Source organism: Melopsittacus undulatus, chromosome 18 (assembly GCF_012275295.1).
Source record: "Melopsittacus undulatus isolate bMelUnd1 chromosome 18, bMelUnd1.mat.Z, whole genome shotgun sequence".
In the NCBI taxonomy this organism is placed as follows: domain Eukaryota; kingdom Metazoa; phylum Chordata; class Aves; order Psittaciformes; family Psittaculidae; genus Melopsittacus; species Melopsittacus undulatus.
This window is the reverse complement of record NC_047544.1, coordinates 1641005-1662556: the sequence shown is the minus strand read 5'-3', so window position 1 is coordinate 1662556 and position 21552 is coordinate 1641005. Positions and strand designations below refer to the sequence as shown.

At 57.5% G+C, this 21552-nt stretch overlaps 3 protein-coding genes across 6 annotated transcripts; all 3 read left to right on the top strand.

Moving 5' to 3' along the window:
• Positions 1-361: 361 nt before the first annotated feature.
• ADD2 (adducin 2) lies at positions 362-8428 on the top strand. Its single transcript, XM_034070565.1, is given in 16 exon segments — positions 362-455; positions 1073-1256; positions 2306-2444; positions 3116-3267; positions 3669-3749; positions 4240-4389; positions 4463-4606; positions 4687-4785; positions 5167-5343; positions 5615-5872; positions 6324-6443; positions 6562-6651; positions 6776-6926; positions 6987-6998; positions 7001-7096; positions 8121-8428. Coding segments are annotated over 15 exon segments (2139 nt in total). The 5' UTR covers positions 362-455; position 1073; the 3' UTR covers positions 8408-8428.
• Positions 8429-10699: 2271 nt separating this feature from the next.
• SNRNP27 (small nuclear ribonucleoprotein U4/U6.U5 subunit 27) lies at positions 10700-13153 on the top strand. The gene is made up of 6 exons (XM_034070487.1): positions 10700-10775; positions 11529-11649; positions 11758-11870; positions 12000-12079; positions 12592-12656; positions 12892-13153. Exons 1-6 carry the CDS (start codon positions 10739-10741, stop codon positions 12944-12946), a joined length of 471 nt encoding a protein of 156 aa, XP_033926378.1. The 5' UTR covers positions 10700-10738; the 3' UTR covers positions 12947-13153.
• A 546-nt stretch (positions 13154-13699) lies between these two features.
• On the top strand, positions 13700-20445 carry MXD1 (MAX dimerization protein 1). Of its 4 annotated transcripts, XR_004550376.1 has the most exons (7): positions 13700-13836; positions 13910-14006; positions 15300-15329; positions 16384-16498; positions 17292-17451; positions 17527-19706; positions 19926-20445. XR_004550376.1 is itself a non-coding variant. In XM_034070551.1 (6 exons), exons 1-6 carry the CDS (start codon positions 13764-13766, stop codon positions 17712-17714), a joined length of 660 nt encoding a protein of 219 aa, XP_033926442.1. In that variant the 5' UTR covers positions 13700-13763; the 3' UTR covers positions 17715-20445. The 4 variants fall into 4 exon arrangements, 3 of the variants coding, with proteins under 3 accessions (XP_033926442.1, XP_033926440.1, XP_033926441.1); XM_034070551.1 differs by having other exon boundaries at positions 17530-20445; XM_034070549.1 differs by having other exon boundaries at positions 17527-20445.
• Positions 20446-21552: the final 1107 nt, after the last annotated feature.

Here is a 21552-nt window from a genome sequence, read left to right as displayed (position 1 = left end):
GGGCTGCATCTATTCCCACCCCCCCTTGTCCCCGGCCTTTATCCTTTGCGGGCGGTGGGTACCAATCCCCCCCTTTCCCCCTTGAATCCGCATCCATGGGGGACGCGATGCTGCATCCAAAACAAGGGAAATTCCCTGTTTTCCATCCTCATCCGCCATCCCTGCGGCTGCCGCAGCGGCGCTGGGTGCGGCGAGGGCGGAGGCGGCCGGGAATGTTGGATGGATGGATGGATGGGGGGTGGGAGCATGGGGATGTCGTTTATCCCCCCCCATTCCCACCACGCAGTGATGCGGGGGGGGGGCTTTAGAGACCCCTTTGCTCTTCCTCTTTTGGGGGGGGTGGAATTCCTGCTGGGATGCTCAGGATCCTGCCACCCTCTGACGTTCGCCCTTCGGTGGGGACCCTCCCAGGGAATTCAAGGCTGGAAAAGGATCCCTGCTTCCCTGTGAGCCAGGTTGGTATCGGAGCAGCAAAGCTGGGGGGGACATGGGGGGCTATGGAGGATGTGGGGGACTCTGCTTTTGCATTGGGGAAGCAATGAGTGTTGGGGATGGGGGATGCTCTGGGGGGGTCCTCTGGGGTTTGGGGGGAGCAGCTCAGGTTTGGACCACCTCTTCACCCCCTATATATGGGGTGAGTGGTGCCTTGAATTTGGGTCTATTTACCCCTTATTTTGGTGCAACAGCACCCCCAAAACACCTCATTGAAGACTTTATGTGGGGGGGTTCAGTGGTGGCGTTATGGGGTTCGCAGCAGCAGGGCTCAGTCCCCACCAGTGGCACCATGGCATCGATCCCAAAGGCGATCGATTGGGAGCATCCCTCCGGGCGGACACCATTGGTGCTGCTCCCATCAGTGCACTGAGCCGCCCGTTCTCAACCACCGCTTGTTCTGGAGGGGGTAATTGGGGTGCTTGAGCCTGAAGGTGCCAACTCATCACACGTTATCCCTATGGGAAGGGCGGAGGCTGGATGGGGCTTATCTGCAGCCTGCAGCTTGGGGGTATCAGTGGTGCCTGCTCCCGATCTGTGCCTGCGGACTGTGCTGGTGCTGAGCGTGTCCCCCCAGCAGGATGAGCTCCGTGGCCAGCCCCGAGCCCCTGCCCGAGCCCCCCGGCCCCGGGCCCCGCTACCTGGGGAGCTTGGCTGAGGAGGAGCCCGAGTACCTGCGGGCACGGAGCACAGCCCCGGACCTGCGGCAGGACTTCAACATGATGGAGCAGAAGAAGAGGGTCACCATGATCCTGCAGAGCCCGGTGAGCGGAGGCACCTTCGGGCTGTGAGCCCCATCCCTCCTTGTCCCCAAATCCTGTTCCTCTTGTCTCCAGCCTTGTTCCTCCTGCCCCTCTTCCTCCTCTCTCCCTTTGTCCCCAAACTCTGTCCCTCCTTGTTCCCAAACCCTGCCCCTCCTCATCCCTAAACTCCATCCTTCTTGTCCTTAAATCCCATCACTCCTGTGCTCCAAACCTTATCCCTGCTTGTCCCCAAATCCTGTCCCTCCTGTGCCCCCAAACCCTATCCCTCCTGTCCTGAAATCCCATCATTCCTGTGCTCCAAACCCCCATTCCTATTTGTCCCCAGATCTCACCCATCTTGTGTCCAAACCCCATCCCTCCTGCCCCCGTCCCACCTTGTCCTCAAATCCTATTTATCCTCATCCCCCAATGCCATCCCTGCTTGTCCCCAAACCCCATCCCTGCTTGTCCCCAAACTCCATCCCTCCTGTCCTCAACCCCCATCACTCCTGTGTCCTCAAACCCATCCCTTCTGTCTTCCAAACCCCGTCACTCTTAATCTCCAAAAACCATCCCTCTTGCTTCCAAACCTGATCCCTCCTGTCCTCAAATCCCATCACTCCTATGCTCCAAACCCCATTCCTATTTGTCCCCAAATCCCACCCTTCCTACACCCAAACCCCATCCCTCCTGCCCTCAACCTTGTTCCTCCTGCCCCTCTCCCTCCTTGTCCCCAAATCCCATCTCTCCTCATCCATCAGCATCATCCCTCTGTCCCCAGACCCCATCTCTCCTGCCCTAACTCAGCCCCTTCTTTCCCAACCCCATCCCTCCTCTCCCAAGCAAATTCCACTGTATTGGAAGGGGGCACATCCCCAGCTGCCCAGTAGTGCCACCAAGCAGGCAATGCCACTGCCCCCGAGCCCATGGGGCTGCTGTCACTGTGCTGTGATTGTCACCATGCTGTTGATGCCACCACCGATCCGGTGGTACCCACACCCCGATGGTACCCACACGCCGGTGGTACCCACACCCCAGTGGTGATGGGGATGACACCGGGGGGGCTGCAGTCTTTCAGGGAGGAGCTGGAGAGCCTCATCCAGGAGCAGATGAAGAAGGGGAACAACTCATCCCACATCTGGGCCCTGCGGCAGATCGCTGACTTCATGGCCACCACGTCCCCTGCCGTCCTCCCCACCTCCCCTATGGGTACGGCGGCAGCGTCTCTGGGGCAAAAAGGGGACAATTTGGTTAAATTATTGGGTGTTTTCTTTAACATATGGGTTTGGAGGTGAGGAAACATCCCATAGAGCTCCATGCTCTCATTCCCGGTAGAGAGGGGTGAGGGTGGAGGGAGGGGATTGAGGAGCACAGGGACAAAGTCAGGATCATGCTGCAGATCCCAAGTAGCCTCTTCCAAAACCCTGGGATCCCCTAAAACCTTTGGGATCCTTCAAACCTTTGGGATCCTCCAAACCTTTGGGATCCTTCAAACCTTTGGGACCCTCAAACCTTCGGAATCCCTTTACCTTTGAGACCACCAAACCTTTGGGATCCTTCAAACCTTTAGGATGCTCCAAACCTTTTGTATCCCTTTACCTTTGGGGCCCCCAGACCTTTGGAATCCATTCAGGTTTTGGGACCACCAGACTTTGGGATCCTCCAAACCTTTGTGACCCCCAGACCTTTGTGACCCCCAGAACTTTGGGATCCTCCAAACCTCTGGAATCCTTTTACCTTTGGGACCCCCAAACCTTTAGGACCCCAAACCCATCTCCATCCCCCTCCACTCCCCAAGAGCCCATCCCACTGTTGGGAAGGGGGTTTCAAACCGACCCCCCCCACTTCCCCCTCTCATTTTGGGGGTGATGCATCCATAGGGCTGGCTTCTGTCACCCCCATCAATGACCTGCATGGCCCCGAGGCCCCAGCACTGGCCAAGGGCGAGCGGCTGATGCGCTGCAAGGTGGGCAGCATCCATCGGCTGCTGGACCTCTATGGCTGGGCCCAGCTGGGACACGCAGCTGTCACCGTGAGCATCCCAAAACAAGGGGGGAATTGTGTGTTTTTTGGGGGATTTAAGGCTTTTATGGGGTGTATTTGGGGTATTTTGATGCGTTGGTTTGGGGAGAGGAAGATTTGGGGGGATTTGGGGCTTTTTGGGGGTGTGGGAGGTGTTTGGGGGGGCTTGCAGGGCAGGGTGGGTTTGGGGGTGCAGGGGTTTTTTTGGGGGGTGTTTTAAAGATTTCTGTCACTTTTGGGTATCTCTGGGGGTGTTTTAAGAAGGTTTTGGTGGATTTGAGGACTTTCGGGGGGGGATGGTCCATGGTGCTTTGGGCAGGGTAAGGTTTTGGGGGTACAGTGAGGTTTTTGGGGGTGATTGTAGGATTTCTCTCCCACATTTGTACCCATGTGCGATTTCTGCTGCTGCAGTTACGTGTCAGCAAGGAACAGGAGCATTTCTTGGTGGCCCCACAGGGGTTGGCATGCAGCGAGGTGACAGCGGCCAGCTTGGTGAGCATCCCTGTTATCCTATAGCATCACCCCCATCCCTGTTATCTCTGTCCATCACCCCCATCCCTGTTATCTCTGTCCATTACCTCTACTCCAGTTATCTCCACCCATCACTTCCATTTGTGTTATCCCTATCCATCACCCCTATTCCTGTTACCCCTGTAGCATCACCCCCATTCTTCTTTTCCCTATAGCATCACCCCCATCCCTGTTATCCCTATCCATCACCTCCGTTCTTGTTATCCTTGTAGCATCACCCCCATCCCTGTTAATCTCTTATCCATCACCCCCATCCCTGTTATCCCTGTAGCATCACCCCCATCCCTGTTACCCCCATCCCTATTACACCATCCCTCACTCCCATCCCTGTTACCCCCATCCATCCCCCCCATCCCTGTCACCCCATCCATCACCCCCATTACCACCCCTTCCATCACCCCCACAACCCAGGATGCTGCATCAGCTCCGTGCCCCTCTCTGTCCCCCCCAGATCAAGGTGAACGTGCTGGGGGCCGTGGTGGAGCAGGGCAGCACCAGCTTCACCCCAGACACACGCAGCTTCAGCCTCCATGCTGCCATCTACGCCGCGCGCCCCGATACCCGGTGCATCATCCACCTGCACACCCCGGCCACGGCTGCAGTGAGTACTGGGGTGCAGGGCTGGGGTCTGGGGGGGCCGGATGGGGTTTGTCACCCCCGTTATCCCACCGCAGGTATCGGCCATGCGCTGTGGGGTGCTGCCCATCTCCAGGGCTGCGCTGCTGCTGGGGGATGTCGCCTACTTTGACTTCCGAGGGGAGGTGGAGGAGGAATCGGATCGGGTCGAGCTCCAGAAATGCCTTGGTCCTACCTGCAAGGTGAGGGGATGGGGATGCAGGGAAGGGGGAACCCATCCTGCCCTCCTTGTCCTGTCTGATGGTCACTATTGGTGCTGCAGATCCTGGTGCTGCGCAACCATGGGGTGCTGGCGCTGGGGGATACGGCTGAGGAGGCCTTCTACAGCATCTTCCATCTGCAGGCGGCCTGCGAGATCCAGGTGAGTACCCAGCCCTGCACCGAGCTGTGCACGGCCTCAGCATCATATCCATGGGATAAGCACTGAGCTGTGTACAGCCTCAGCATTGTATCCATTGGATAAGCACTGAGCTGTGTACGGCCTCAGCATCCTGCCCATGGGATAAGCACTGAGCTGTGTATGGCCTCAGCATCCTTCCTATGGGATAAGCACTGAGCTGTGTATGGCCTCAGCATCCTTCCTATGGAATAAGCACTGAGCTGTGCACGGCCTCATCACTGTGTCCTAGTACCATGCACTGCTCCCTGCTGTCCCCATGGTTCCCAGTGTATCCACAGATGCTGTATGTGCCATCCCCATCCCCAACCCCACCATCACCCTCATCCCCTCCCTGTGCCGCAGGTGTCGGCGCTGGCAAGCGCAGGGGGCACAGAGAACCTGATCGTGCTGGAGCGCAGCAAGCACCGTGCACACGATGTGGGCTCCGTGCGCTGGGCAGGCAGCACCTTCGGGCCCATGCAGAAGAGCCGCTTGGGCGAGCACGAGTTCGAAGCCCTCATGAGGATGCTGGATAACCTGGTGAGGATGCTCCCATCCATGCTCCCATCCCGACCCCTTCCCATCCGCGCTCCCATCCCGACCCCTTCCCATCCATGCTCCCATCCCGACCCCTTCCCATCCGCACTCCCATCCCGACCCCTTCCCATCCGCGCTCCCATCCCGACCCCATCCGTGCTCCCATCCCGACCCCTTCCCATCCACGCTCCCATCCCAACCCATTCCCATCCACGCTCCCATCCCGACCCCTTCCCATCCCGGCTCTCATACACTGATGCTGTGTGTACCGCAGGGTTACCGCACCGGGTACACCTACCGCTACCCACTGGTGCAGGAGAAGAGCAAACCCAAGAGCGATGTGCTCATCCCAGCCACTGTGACTGCCTTCGTGTTCGAGGAGGAGGCTGTGCCCGTGCCTGCGCTGCGGCAGCATGCACAGAAGCAGCAGAAGGAGAAGACGCGATGGCTCAATACCCCCAACACATACATGAGGGTCAATGTGGCCGAGGAGCAGCAGGGCAGTGCTGGCAGCCAGAAGACAAAGACCACGGTGAGGGGCTGCTGGGGGAGGATGGAGGGGGGTTGGGAAGGGGGATGGATCTGGGAATGGGGTGGGCTTGGAGGGTGGTGAGGCTGTGATAAAGGGATGGATGGGATCCAGCAGGAATGCACAGGGATCTGTGGGAAGCGGTAAGTGCTGCTTGTGGTGCCTTTGTTAAGCACAAACTTTCCTTTCCTCCTCTATTCCCTGCTATAATAATAGCTATTGGAAAACCCCATCTCAGCCTCACAGGGAAGGGCTTTTTCCTTATCCCCAACCTGAACTCCCCCTGTTTCAGTCTGAACCCATCACCCCTTGTCCCATCCCTACAGTCCCTGATGCAGAGCCCCTCTCCAGCATCCTTGTAGCCCCTTCAGACACTGGAGCTGCTCCGAGCTCTCCATGGGGTCTCCTCCCTTCCTGCTGTGTTGTTTATGGGGTTTTCCTTTCTGCAATGCAGTGGCTGAAAGCAGACGAGGTGGAAAAGGGCAGCAGTGGGACCCCCATCCGAATCGAGAACCCCAACCAGTTCGTGCCCCTCTACACGGACCCACAGGAGGTGCTGGAGATGAGGAACAAGGTCCGGTCCTGGCCCCAAACCCTCCCATGAGGCTTTGGGATGTGGGTGCAGGGATGCTCACAGACCCATGGTGGGGGAACGGCTGTTTCCTGGTCCCTAATCTGCCTCTCACCCATAGATCCGGGAGCAAAACCGCCAGGATGTGAAGTCAGCCGGACCCCAATCCCAGCTTCTGGCCAGTGTGATCGCCGAGACCAGCCGCAGCCCTGTATGCATCCCTGCAGCATCCCATCCCTGCATCCCATCCCCGCAGCATCCCATCCCTGCATCCCATCCCCGCAGCATCCCACCCCTCCCGGGGGGTTAACACCGCTCCGGGGCTGTTCCTTCAGTCCACAGAGAGCCATTTGGGAGATGCGGAAGCCAAAGAAGCATCCCGGGATGAGGCCCCCCCGGAGCCGGAGCCCCCGAACCCCTTCAGCCAACTGACAGACCAGGAGCTGGAGGAGTACAAGCAGGAGGTGGAGAGGAAAAAGCTGCAGGGTAAGAGGGGTAAAGGGGGGAGCCCTGATCCCAAATCCCATTCCATGGAGCTTGGAGCAGCTCAATGTCTCTGTGGGCAGGGGAGAAGGCTGCTGCGGCCGAGGAGAGCCAGGCTCCTCCTGCATCCCCACCGCAGATCCCGGCCCCGATGCCTGCGGAGCCCTCGGAGGGTGAGTTGTGAGCCCATGGGAGCAGGGAATCAAGGATGGGGTCTGCAGTGAGCGACTGAAGCAGAGGGATGAGGGTGGATGCAGCCGGACCTGCTTGAACATGGATAAAGGCAGCAAAGCCTCTGATGTCACATCAGGAGCATCCATTGGTGGCTTTGGTGGATGCAGGGGACGTCTCCATCCTGCTCCTAACAGAATCAACCAGGATGGGAAAGAGCTTTAAGCTCATCCAGTCCAACCATTCCTAGCACTGCCAAGGCCACCACCGACCCATGGCACTGAGGGTCTTGTCTACAAGGTTTGGGAACACTTCCAGCCCTGCCCTGGGCAGCCTGTTCCAATGCCTGAGCACCTCTGGGGCAGGAATTGCTCCTCAGCTCCATCTAAACCTGCCCTGGTGCAGCTCGAGGCCGTTTCCTTGTGTCCCATCACCTAAGGATGCGACATTCCCATTGGGATACGGTGCAGGGTTATCACTTAGAGCGGGTCTTATGGGGCAGGGAGGGGGCATTGGGAGCTCCTGGCTTGCTCATCGTGTGTCGTGGTGTCTGTGTCTGTATCCACAACCTCTTCCTTTCTCTTTCCTCTCCGTGTGGCTCTCACCCAAGGAGTTACCTCTGCCTCTGAATGCTTGTCACTGTAGTAAGTACGGAGAGGCCATCCTCAAGGAGGAGGGACACGGGTGCAGCTCGGGGTACCCTTGCTCTCCGTGGCCCCAGCGCTCTCCTAAGGGTTTGCAGCAGGAAATGCCTTGGGTTTCCTTGTTCTCCCTGCTTTGTTCCAGCGGATGGAGCCAGCCGCCCGCCCTGCCTGCCTCTTCCCAGCTCTCCATCCCACCGCTTATCCTGCAGGGAGAGGGAGGGGAAAGCAGCGCCTGAGGCAGGAGAGAGGGATCGAGCCCCATTGTTCTTTATGCACAGGGGCCGAATCCTGCTCCTGCCCAGGGTGGGGGGGATGCATTGAAACCTCCCCAATGCAGGGCACTGATGCCCAAACCTCACCTCTCCTCCTTGCCGTTGCCAAGGTGACAAGAAGGAGGATGGGGACCGAGCTCCGGCTGTGGAGAAGGAGCCGCCAGCGGTGGTGAATGGGAAGGAGGAGGAGCAAAGCACCGAGGAAAGCAAAGCCGGGGAGAGGACAACGTCCCCGGCCAACACCGACACGGATGCCCCGAAGGAGAAGGAGACGGTGACCAGCAGCCCCGTGTCCCCCGATGGGTCCCCTTCCAAATCACCCTCGAAGAAGAAGAAGAAATTCCGGACCCCGTCGTTCCTGAAAAAAGGCAAAAAGAAGGAAAAGATTGAATCCTGAGTGTCCTCCGAAGCCTCCGGCCCCGGATGGAGGCACCAAAGACGCAGGGATGGCTCCTGCGGCTGAGAGAGCCTGGAGATGAGCTGTTTCCTTGGGTATTCCCAGCACCAGGCACCTCGTCCCCTCGTCACCCGCTTATTGGAGGCGGTCACTGAGCTTAGGAAAGATTGTGGCCCCTGTTTGCTGCTTGGGGATCCACCCGCTGCCGTGTCCCTTTTCCCTTCTCCTTCCTGGGTACCAGCCCCTTTCCCAGTCCCGGATTGAGGGTTGGATTTGGGGTGCTTGTTCCCCCTTTGTGGAATGCAGGGCGCAGCTTGGATGCGCTCGCTTTGAGGAAGGAAAGGGTGGGTTTCCTTGTTCTTTTCCTACCTTCTTGTCCCAAGCTCCACTGGAATGGCTTCACCCCCTGGGCAGCATCAGGTGCTGCTTTCCCAAGGGAATTGGATCAGAATGGGGAGGGGGGGATTGCTATTCCAGAAGGAATCCTTTATGGATCGTAACCTCCCTCTCCTTGGGCTGGAGTCCCCTTCTCCTGGTGCCGCTGCCTCTGTGTGTGCGGGATGAGGAAGCGCAGCCGGATTTTCCCCATCCCCAGACCTGCACCAGAGAAGGGAGTAGGAAAAGGAGCCTTTGGGAAGGGTCTGTGCTGTTAAAACTGAGCAAAACTTCACTAAGTGCTACTTCGGGATGAAGATGCTGCCACCTCACTGCCGATGCCACCGTCCCCATCACGCCGACACCATCCACGCGCTTTTCCCAAGCTCTGGAATCCCGAGCACTCCTCCCTGGTTGTTTCCTTGTCACCCAGCCTCGCCTCCAGCTCTCCATACAGAGACATGACCATCATTCCCACCTCCCGGCTGTGCCCGAAGGGAAGGCGAGACCCAGCGATGCTTTGCCCTGATGCTGCTCCAATGCTGGTATTAAGGGGACAAAACCAATGGATCAGCCCCTATCCTCCTCCAACACACAGGGATTTGCCATCTTCCCAGGGACAGGCCTTCCTGTGGGTCCTGGATCCATGGGCACCTCATCCCAATCCCGTATTCCCACATGTCACCACCAGGATTTCAAAGCCTTTTTGCTCTTGGCTTTTGTTTTCCCTTCTGGAAGAGCAGGAAGCCAAAAGGGGAAGGCTTGGGAATGCAGGATGGGTTTTCAAGGAGGTGGAGGGTAAAACATCAGGTCCATGGGTCAAAAGAGGGGACCCTGAGCTCCCACATTCACCATCCATGAGGACAAGCAGGTGCCCATCACCTTTATATCAGTTTTCCCATAGGATGCTGTTAACTGCCACTGGTTCTAAAGCTCTTTGGGACCCCTTTTGCCATGGAGCCTGCATGTCCCAAGCCACACATCCCCATAGGAATGGCTGTGCTGCCTCTTGGGATGCCAGGGTCGGTCCATTACAACACTGCCACACACCCCTGCCCTGCTCTGTATCCATGGGCTGTGCAATTCCTCTTCTCCAGGGGTTTTGAGAAGAGAAAGGGATTTATTTCCCCTCTTGGAATCCTGGGATGTGTTAAGCATCTTATGCAGTGTAGGGAAGCATGAGATACTGATGCCTTCAGTAGGTTCAATAGCTGCCACCATGATGCTGGTCCTCACTCCAGATACAGGGTTACATTGACATGACTTGTCAGGGCATCCCTGGGACCATTCCATCCCCTGGATAACATGGATCACAGGGATAACTTTCCCTCTATCCCCTAAGTTTTACCCACTATTGCAGCCCATTGGATTCCTGCTTCCTTCTTACAGCCCTGGGATGTGGAATGTGGGAATGTTGTGGGATGAGGGAACTGGGAACGCATCCCTGGACGCAAACCATTGCTCCAAGGGGAGCCCATTGCTGCCCATGCACCTTGTGCCCATCACCCTCAATGCCTGCAACCCAATTGGAGAGGAGAGGCCACTTCCAACGTGGGCAATGATGATGATGATGATGATGATGATGATTGATGATGATGATGATGATGGGGTTCTATGGATTGGGAAGGGTCCCATCGCGGATGCGGGTGATGAAGCCGAGAGGGGCTCTGCCATTGGGGACCGAAGGGGGGGGCGAGCGCCGGTGTCCGACAATCGCTGTGTGTAAATAAACCCCGTGTTTGGCACCTCCAGCGCTGCAGAACTTTGGGGGGGTGGCTGGCCCCATTGCGGGGATGGGGTTGTGGGTCTGGGGGTCGCACCCGGCTCGGGATGGGGATCGGGATCGGGATGGGGTGTATGGAGTGGGGGGGGGGCGGAACGATTTGGCTGCGGAACCAAAAGGCGGTGGCACCGGTTGCCGGGAGGGGCCGGAAGTGAAGGCGCTGAGGGGCGGCCATGGGCCGCAGCCGCTCCCGCTCGCCGCCGCGGCGCGGTGAGGAGGGGACCGGGATCGGGATAGGGTTGGGACTGGGATTGGGATCGGGATCCGGTTGGGGGCTCCGGGGGCAGAGGGGGTGCATGGAACCGGTGGTAGGGCCGGGCCCTGCGGCCTCCCCCGGCCCACGGGCAGCGGGGAGCAGGCCCCGCTGGGCCCCGTTGTCCTCCAGCTCCTGCCGCCCGCAGCAGCCCCGGGCTGCGGAAGGGGGTTCCTGCCGGCATTGCGGCCTCTGCGGGTGGGGATGTGTGGGGCTGGAGGAGAGCGTTGTTGTGGGTGTCCGTACGGGAGCTGTCACTGCTCGGGCTGGGATGAAGGGAGCTTAAAGCTCCTCCAGCTCCAACCCCTGCCATGAACAGGGACCCCTTCCACTGGAGCAGCTGCTCCAAGCCCCTGTGTCCAACCTGGCCTTGAGCACTGCCAGGGATGGGGCAGCCACAGCTTCTCTGGGCACCCTGTGCCAGCGCCTCAGCACCCTCACAGGGAACAGCTTCTTCCTTATCTCCAACCTGAACTTCCCCTGTTTCAGTCTGAACCCATCACTCCTTGTCCCATCCCTACAGTCCCTGATGCAGAGCCCCTCTCCAGCATCCTTGTAGCCCCTTCAGACACTGGAAGCTGCTCTGAGGTCTCCTCACAGCTTCTCCAGCCCCAATGTTCTCAGCCTGGCTCCTACGGGATCCCATCAGTGGGGTTTGCACCCAGGAGGGCTGAGGAAGCAGGAACTGACCCAGGCTTTTCCCAGCGCAGAGCGCAGACGTTCCCGATCCAGCTCCCGGGACAGGGAGCGGCGGCGCAGGGAGCGATCCCGATCCCGGGATAGGGACAGGAGGAGGAGCCGCTCACGCTCCCCACACCGGCGACGCTCCAGGTGAGAGGCAGGGATGGTGGGGCTGGGATGAGGCTCAGTGTGGGGCAGCACTGGGAAGTGGGATCCGGATAACACCAAGCACAAACCCACCTGTGTTTGTGCCATCAGGTCACCACGACGGCACCGGTCCAGCTCATCCTCCCCTCCGCGGCTCAAGGAGAGGCGGGATGAGGAGAAGAAGGAGGTAAAAGACTCCAAAGGCAAGGAAAGGCAGATCACAGGTAAGGGAATTGGGTTTTTCCTCCTTAAATACGACCCCAGTGATGCTGGGATTGGTGCTGCTTTAACGTGGTCTTGTCACAGCCTCATGGCTGCTTTTATCCAGCTCTTTCATTCCGTTGCCTTGGCAGAGGAGGATCTGCAGGGCAAGACAGAAGAGGAGATCGAGATGATGAAAATGATGGGGTTTGCCTCCTTTGACACGACAAAAGTGAGTGTGGATGAGCACGATGGAGCCTGCAGCCACCTCTGATGCTCCTTTTTGGGAGATACTCATAGAATAGAATCATGGAATCATCCAGGTTGGGAAAGAGCTTTAAGATCCAGTCCAAGCATTCCCAGCACTGCCAAGGCCACCACCAACCCATGGCACTGAGGGGGTGTGAACACTGCAGCCCTGCCCTGGGCAGCCTGTTCCAATGCCTGAGCACCCTCTGGGGCAGGAATTGTTCCTCAGCTCCATCTAAACCTGCCCTGGTGCAGCTTGAGGCTGGTTCCTCTTGTCCCATCCCTTGTTCCTTGGGAGCAGAGCCCAGCCCCTCCTGGCTCCATCCTCCTGCAGGCACTTGGAGGGAACCATCAGGTCCCCCGTGAGCCTTCTCTTCTCCATCTGAACCCCCCAGCTCCCTCAGCCCTTCCCCATCGCCTGTGCTCCAGGCCCTGCTCCAGCTCCGTTGTCCTAATCCATAGTTTTAGAACCTGTTTTTACTTCATCCCATTCAGGGGAAGAAGGTGGACGGCGCTGCGAACGCATACGCCATCAACGTGTCACAGAAGAGGAAATACAGGTGTGTGCATTGCGAGGCTTTCCTTTCTCCAATTGGGAATGAATCCCTTTGGTGTGACAAGAGAGGACATCCCATCGGGTCCTCAAACAGCCCCAGTGCTGCCTTGGGGGGAAGTTTCCTGCCCTCATGTGTGGAAATCCACAAGGAATTCCATTCCTTGATGCCACTGGGTACCACCAGGGGTGTTCATTTCCATGTGGATTTGCTGATGCCTGTTCTTTCCCTCTGGCCATAGGCAGTACATGAACAGGAAAGGAGGATTCAACAGACCCCTGGATTTCATTGCTTGATGCTGCGCTGGGGATGTCACTACCCAGAGCCTGGAGTTTGGAGGAATTTGGGATTATTCCCAGCAAATCCATCATCCCCACAGCACATCCTGGAGTCCCTGGTTATTTTTCATTACAGTATCCCCCCATGGGTCGTTCCTCGATGGGATTCCATCGTATTTTCCCTGTTATTTTCTGGCATTTCAATAAAATCCGGTGTAAATATTAGTACTTTAAATTCTTACTTTAGTAGTCTTTAATTAGAAGCTCCTAGAACTGAATCAGACCACATGGGGCTGCAACAGCACCTCCTTGAGGCCCTCAAATTGGGGGAAAAAACCCTTTTTGGGCTTATTTTGGACAGCCTGGCTGCTGTTTGCTACATCCGAGTGTCCTATACCCTGCACTGCTGCCGCCCTTAGGTAATTAACGCTCTTTGCTAATGAGCATCGTGCCTTGTTCTACCTACAGCTGAGACCCCGCCCCTTTTTCCGCTCGCGGCCTCGTCATTGGCTGCCGGCGCACGAGGTGTGGCCGCTCGCGCCTCCCCATAGGGCGAGGCGGTTGGGTGGGCGTGGCCAACGTCCCAGAAGGCGTGGCGCTCTCAGCCAATGACCGCTCGACGGAGGCGGGGCTTCAGAGGGCCGGTTCCCCCCAGCCCCACCCACCCGTCTCGTGCTGGTGCTGGGCGGGGCCTCCCGGACTCATCCTCCAATGAGCGACGGCGCGGGTGGGGTCACCCACCAATGAGCGTCCGCCGGGGGCGGGGCCTGGCGGAGCGGCCGGTTGAGGCGGACGCGGCCGCCGTTGCTCCGCCGCCGGTCCCGGCCCTCAGGCCATGGCGGCCTCCGGCGGGGCCGGCATCCGGCTGCTGCTGGAGGCCGCTGAGTACCTGGAGCGCCGGGAGAGAGGTACCGGGTTCCCCCTCACGTTCCCCCCCTCGGGCAGCACCAGGGCCGGTTCTCACCGGTTGTGTCTCCTCAGAAGCCGAGCACGGGTACGCGTCGCTGCCGCCCGGTGGGAAGGACGGGGAGCAAGGCCGAGCCAAGGCCCGGAGGAGCGGCGGGGGAGGCGGAGGAAGGTACCGGGGGGGTCCTGAGGCAGGGCCCGGTGCGGGGGGTGGGAGGGTCCGTTGTTATGGGGGCATGGCAGGGATGGATGGGACCCGTCTGGCACTGAGGGGCTGAGGGTCCAGCACCGCTGTCATAGGGTGTGTGACCGGATGGGGACTCCCCTGTCACCCAGTGACCAAGGTGGGTTACATCCTGCTGTCAATGGGTGCTTGGGATGCAGGGAGGTACTGGGGGTTGTTCCTGTCACTGTGGTGCTGAGCCCCCAGCACTACTGTCATGGGGGGTGTGACTGGATGGGGACTCCCCTGTCACACAGTGACCAAGCTGGGCTACATCCTGCTGTCAATGGGTGCTTGGGATGCAGTAAGATCCTGAGGGGTTGTTCCTGTCACTGTGGTGCTGAGGCTCCAGCACCACTGTCATAGGGTGTGTGACTGGATGGGAACACCTCTGTCACCGTGTGACCAAGCTGGGTTACATCCTGCTGTCAATGGGTGCTTGGGATGCAATAAGATCCTGAGGGGTTGTTCCTGTCACTGTGGTGCTGAAGCACCAGCACCACTGTCATAGGGTGTGTGACCGGATGGGGACACTGCCGTCACCCAGTGACCAAGCAGGATGACATCGCACTGCTATGGGGTGCCCAGCAGGGCTGGGTGGGATTCTCTGCTTTCTGACCCATAAAAGAGCTTGGTTTCAGCCCAGCCACGAGGTTTGCAAGCAGTGCTGGAAGGCTTGGAGGGGGATTTTATCCAGAGGAAAGAGTAATGGAGAGATCCTATGGGAGCCGAAGACCCGAGTCCTTCCTGATGCCATTCCCTTGTGTGTCAGGATAACTCCTGTCTGCGTGAGGAGCTTCTCCATTGGGATTGATTCTGGACTCTTTGGGAGGAGGTTGCTTCCAGCTGTGCCATCAGGAAGCAAATCCCAAGGAGCCAGGAGGAGCATTGGGAATGCTGTGCTGGCTTCCCAAGCATCCCAAAGTGCTGCTGCTGAAGAAGACTCTGGTGTCTTTGGCCATCCCTTATTTTCCCTTCAGGATCAGACTCTGGGGCAAACCAGCACTCCCAGAGCCAATAGGATTTACTGGCTCTTCATTGCCATTTATCCTGGAAGTTCTCCATTATACTGAGCCATCTGCATCCCATTCTGCTGCTTTCAGTGTCCCCAGGGTACCGAGTGGCTCTGGAAGCTCCCAAGGTTTTCGGTTTTCCAGGGAATGCTGATGAAGGTGGGCCTGTTAATCCTCATGGTGGTGTCCCCTACAGACAGGAGTTCATGATTGCTTCTTTCTCTTCCAGGTCGACACACAGTGAGATGGAAAAGAACAGGTAAGGGTTTGGGTGCAGAGCTGCTTTTCCAGGGCTTGGGAATGCCGGGATGGGGCTGAGACATGGAGCAGGGATGGGGCAGCTGGATGAAGTGACACCAAGTGGCATCCCCGGCACCCGCTTGCCTTGGATAGAGCAGAGCTGTGTTGGAATCCTGGTGGTTCATTGCACAAGTGGGTGCTGAGTGCTCCATCCTTCCCATCCCTACTCCACAAGGATGGAGCCAGGAGGGGTTGGTCCCTGCTCCCAAGGGATGGGACAAGAGGAAACGGCCTCAAGCTGCACCAGGGCAGGTTTAGGTGGAGCTGAGGAACAATTCCTTGCCCAAGTCGTGGCCTTGGCAGGGCTGGGAATGGTTGGACTGGATGATCCCGAAGCTCTTTTCCAACCTGGTTGATTCCATGATTCCATGAACAGGTTGGGAAGCTGGGCTTCAATCCAAGCAGGAATTAAACACTCTCCTTTGCTTAATACCTTAATCCCATCCTGTGGTGGCCAAGCCTTGGCTAGCACTGGGAGCAGTGGTGGGCAGATGGATATCTCCTGGGGTATAAGGGCTGGCAGAATGAAATGAGCCCATGGGCTTGCAAGGTTCTTATGGCCAAGGAATGAATCCCTTGAGGTTTTCCTTCTGCTGTTACATCCCAGTGGGAATTGGGCTGGTTTTCCAGTGTGCAGCAGGTTGGGCTGGGAGAAGCAAGGCACAAATGGCTCTGGTTTGGGTGGGAAGGGACCTGAAAGCTCCTCCAGCTCCAGGCCCTGCCATATCCCTCCATTCCCAAAACAAGATAGGCAGGAGCATGGCAAACCCCAGCTCGCAGCTGATGGCACAGTCCAAAGGTGGGTGTTGATGCCCAAGGTTGTGCCCTTCCCCTCGGGTTAATATCCATGCAGCCAGGCTGGCTGTTCCACACAGAGAGCAGGATTCCCAGTGCCTGGTGCTGCTCAATGATCCCTCAGGGAGCTGTGTGCCAAGGGGATGGATTGGGATGGGGAAGGGAAGGCAGGGAAAGGCAGGGGGAACCTGAGGGCTCTGCTGTGTGATGTGCTGCAGGAGAGCTCACCTGCGGCTCTGCTTGGAGAAGCTCAAGAGGCAGGTCCCGCTCGGGCCCAAGGACAGCCGGCACACCACACTCAGCCTGCTCAGGAAGGCCAAGCTCTACATCAAGGTGAGCACTGGTGCTGCTGCACCCACCCCTGGGAGTGTGGAATCAGAGAATCCCAGCCTGGATTGGGTTGGAAGGGAGCTTAAAGCTCATCCAGTTCCAAGCCAGGGACCCCTTCCACTGGAGCAGCTGCTCCAAGTCCCTGTGTCCAACCTGGCCTTGAGCACTGCCAGGGATGGGGCAGCCACAGCTCCTCTGGGCACCCTGTGCCAGCGCCTCAGCACCCTCACATAAAGAACTTCTTCCTTATATCCAATCTAAACTTTCCCTGTTTCAGTCTGAAACCATCACCCCTTGTCCTGTCCCTACAGTCCCTGATGCAGAGCCCCTCTCCAGCATCCTTGTAGCCCCTTCAGACACTGGAAGCTGCTCTGAGTTCTCCTCACAGCTTCTCCAGCCCCAATGTTCTCAGCCTGGCTCCATACAGGAGCTGCTCCAGCCCCTGAGCATCCTTGTGGATTGAAGTTGAACCAAGAACCCTAAGGCAGGGCTGCAGTCACCGTCCCTGCAAGTGTTCACATAGCATGGAGCCGAGGCCTCAGTGCCATGGGTCAGTGGTGGCCTTGGCAGTGCTGGGAATGGTTGGACTGGATGGACTTAAAGCTCTTTTCCAACCTGGATGATTCCATGGGCTTGACATCCTGCATTAAACCAGGGAGGGCCTCAGCAGCTGATGGTGGCTGTGTTTAGGTGGCTTGGAGAGCAAAAGGGCTGAGAGCTGAGGATCAGGATGAGGCTGGGATCTCTGGATCAGGCTGGATCTGAGGCTGCCTTCTCTCCCTCTCACCCCCTGCAGAAGCTTGAAGACGACGACAGGAGAGTCCTGCACCAGATAGAGCAGCTGCAGCGGGAGCAGCGGCACCTCAAGAGGCGGCTGACCAAGCTGGGCATGGAGAGGATCAGAATGGACAGTATCGGATCCACTGTTTCCTCCGAGCGCTCTGACTGGGATAGAGGTGGGACCCGGTGCTGGGGAGGGAGGGGATGGGAGCTCTGCCCTAACCCTAAACCTAACCCTGCTCCTCTTGCAGAAGAGCTGGATGTGGATGTGGAGAGCACGGATGAGCTCCCTGCAGACCTCGACTGGAGCAGCAGCAGCCCCAGTGACTCGGATGAGAGGGGCAGCCTGCGGAGCGTCTGCAGCGATGAGGGGTATTCCAGCTCCGGCATCAAGAGGCTGAAGCTGCAGAGTGATTGCAAACCCTCTCTCGGTCCATAAGGAGCAACTCCTGTGGCTGTTTCCCCCCTGGCTCTTTCCCGTTGGATCCTGTTAGGTAGCACACTGGGCCTGCCCATCCAACAACCTGCACAGAGCACCGACCGAAAGGAAGCCAAACTGGTTGGAATTCGAGTCCCAAATGCCACTGGGGGTGGTGAGCGGCTCCCTGGAGCTCCAATTCCCATCCAGAAACTCCTCTCTATGAGATTCCCACATTCCAGCCACATTTGGAAGCACCTGAGGGTATCACAGCAGTAACAGCAACCCCCAAACCCCTCCGTGGTGCTGTCCCTGCCCGGTATTCCGGATCTACTCCATCTTTGCCCGGACACATCACATCCCAGGAGCTGATGGCAGGGCCCAAATGTAGAGGTTTTGGGGTGAGGATCTGAAGGCAGAGCCGGACACTCGTGTAGTTTAGATCCATGAGGGAATGGGGTGAGTTGTGTCTTGGGATTGCACTGCCAGTATTAGTCAGGGGGCTCATCCCCACTGACTCTAAACATTCAGGGGAGCAGCACAGCCATACCCAGCCCTGCCGTGTTCCCAAAGCCACTTCCTGACAGCAGGAATGCTGCTCGGGGAGCACCCCCTCCTTAGCTCCCCTTTCTCAGGTCGGATGCTTTCATTCGGGGAAGTTTTGTGTCCTACCTAAACCCAACCAGCGCCAACCGTCCCCATCCCTTGTGGCTGTTCCAGGCTCCTGGAATTCCCTTTTCCATGCTTCTTGTCTCTGGGACAAGACGTTTTTCTACCTCGGAGAGCCGAACAGAGATTACCTCCATCCCTTGAGCACAAACCCCACGCAGAGGATGCCTCGTGTCCCACAGAAGCCACACTTGGGCCCCGGTGCTGTTGAGGGCTCAGCAATAACCAGCGCATCCCAAGCACTTCCCCATCCAGCAACGAGCTCCTGGGCACTCCAAGGGGCTCCTGGAGGATTTCGGTCGCTGCCTTAAGGGACACAAACCTGAATATGCCAAGAAGGACCCAGGACCCAGTTATAAAGCACAGGGAGCACAGGAGCTATAAGCAGCATTAGTTCATTTTCCTATGTTCTGGAGATGATCTTCTTAGGACTTTGTGCTTTTATGGATGTCCTGGATGCTAATGGAGGTGTTTCCTTTCTCCTCGAGCCAGGCAAAGGTCTTTTCCTCTTGATCCCTGCTGGGCTCCAGCATCGGGCAAGGAACCACTTTATTCTTCCAGGATTTCTCCAAGTGAAGCCACCAAAGTGCAGGGAAATGGAGAAAATCCAACCCAATTCCTGGTTTGTTTCCTTCTTATTCCCTCTTTTATTTCCTTATTAACATCCCAAATCTGGGTTTGGATCCTTTGAAGCCTCTGAGCAGAGGGAGGATGGGGGATGGAGCTGCTAAATCACTGCAGTCTCCCAAATCCCAGCTCTTTCTGATGGGTTTTAAGAGAGGAAAACCAAAGCCATTTGGTTTAAAGCACCCAGATGCCTTCAGCATCGGCATTCCCAAATCCCAGCATCCAGCCTTTGGGTACCTGAGCTTTCAAGGCAGAAAAGTGGCAAAGCACAATAAAAAGGAATAAGAAGGAACATCAGCCCTTTGCTTGCCAAGAGCCCTCCCTTGCCCTCTTCTGGAACCACCTTGGCATTCCCAATGGAGCTCCGGATCGCACTACCTCTGAGCAGGGAAAGGTTGAATGGGAGGTAGGAAGAGGTTGATGGTTTGGGGCTCAGCATCAGTTACTGGTTCTCAGTTACCCTCCACCTTCTTGCCCTCTTTATCCCTACCAAGTACCAGACCTTTGCACTGTTGGGATGTTCCCATTCCGGCCTGAGGGCAAAGAGAAACAAGAACCCTCCGAACGGATGCACTAACCTGGAATGGGGCTGGGAACACGGCGCTGGATTCCTGGTGGGCAGCCAGGACTGTCTTTGGGCCTCTCCGGGTCCCCACTTTGCCAGCCTTTTCCTTGGAATTCACTGATCCACCAGCATTCCTAAGAACTAAGCTGCAGGTAGGACACTTGCGGAGATGGGGATTCACAAGAGGGGGCAAGGAGCTGCGTGCACGCCCCATGTTTACGATGGTTATGGCATAGACTTGGGTTAAAAACCCCCTTTTTTGGGTTCGTTCATTTTGCCTTTTTTTTCCTCATCCCAAACCACCATTAAGGGAGGTGAGCCCCATCTCCAGGCAGGGAATGGGAAGCTGATGGGAATGGGGCTCTCTCCAGAGGCAATGGCGCTTTGCTGCACCCTATAGCGATGGGTTTGGGCATCACCCACCTGTGTTTGGAGCCGTTTATGGGGCTGGACACAAGGAAAACCACTGTCTCCAAGCCTGTGCTTCCCGGGAATCCTCACTGCTGCAAGCCACAAGGTTTGTTTCATCCTCTTGCTTTATCCAGCCACTGAGGAACCATCACAGTGTTGGGCTGGGCTTTTTTTGGGGTCCCATTTGCTGCTTTTCCACTTTCCTGTTTCATTCATTTCGTTTTGCTTCCCAAGAAGCCGATCCCGCTCCGGCTCTGCCAGCCGGGACAATGGGAATTCTCTTTGCAGCCGTTGTGGTCCTGCTGTAAATACCCCATTGGCATCCCCAGTCCTGTGTCAGGACCAGCTGATGGTGCTTTCTCCTACACTCGGCACACGCCTGCTTGGAGCCTGTGGGTGAGCAGGTGTTTGCTGGGAACAGGGAATTCTGTCTCGTTGGACTGGTGTGACTGTTGTTAGAGAATAAATTATTGCAGGATGACAGCGAACCTTGTGCTTCCATCCCTCCCTTCCCCATCCCACTGCCTCCATCCTGCCCTTCCCCATCCCATTGCCTCCATCCCTCCCTTTCTTCCCCATCCCACTGCCTCCATCCTGCCCTTCCCCATCCCATTGCCTCCATCCTACCCTTCCCCATCCCACTGCCTCCATCCTGCCCTTCCCCATCCCATTGCCTCCATCCTGCCCTTCCCCATCCCATTGCCTCCATCCTGCCCTTCCCCATCCCATTGCCTCCATCCTGCCCTTCCCCATCCCATTGCTTCCATCCCTCCCTTCCCCATCCCACTGCCTCCATCCTGCCCTTCCCCATCCCATTGCCTCCATCCTGCCCTTCCCCATCCCACTGCCTCCATCCCACCCTTCCCTATTCCACTGCCTCCATCTCTCCCTTCTCCATCCCGCTGCCTCCATGCCACTCTTCCCCATCTCATTACCTCCATCCCATTTTGGTACCCAGCAGGGCAGAGCTTTCCTGCTGGAAGGGTTTGGGGCTTTCCCTATGGTGTGGGGTTGTCCCTGGGTTTAGGTCCCCATCCCCATCCCTGGATGCAGCCTCTGCTGCTTTACAAAGCACTGGACAAGCAGGGCAGGCTCAGCTCCCTGATTCCAGCCCCTTGGTGTTGTCCTGACTCCAGCCACAGTTCCTCTATGGAGCTGCCACAGGCAGGCTCCATCTATTGCCATACCCTGCACCTGCAGGCAACATCCTGCACCCTTCCCAGTGTCCTGCATCCTTCATCCCAAACCCTCCATTCCACATCTTTCACTCTGCATCCCTCCATCCTGCATCCCTCATCCCACACTCTCCATCCAGCATAGACTCACAGCATCAGCAAGGCTGGAAAAGAGCCTGGCTGGATCCAGCCAGTCCTTCAGCATGCAGCCACCCCATGCTGAAGATGGGAGTCCTGGCTTCTCCTGGAGGATGAATGGGATGGGATGGAGCAAGGGATGGGATAGAGCAAGGGATGAGATGGAGTAGGGAAGGGTCCCCTCTTTCTTTTGGAGGTGGTGATGCTTTTACCATAGGCTCTCACAGGGTGGCCCTGGCTGGGTGCCCCTCTTTCCTCCCAGCCTGTGCTGCAG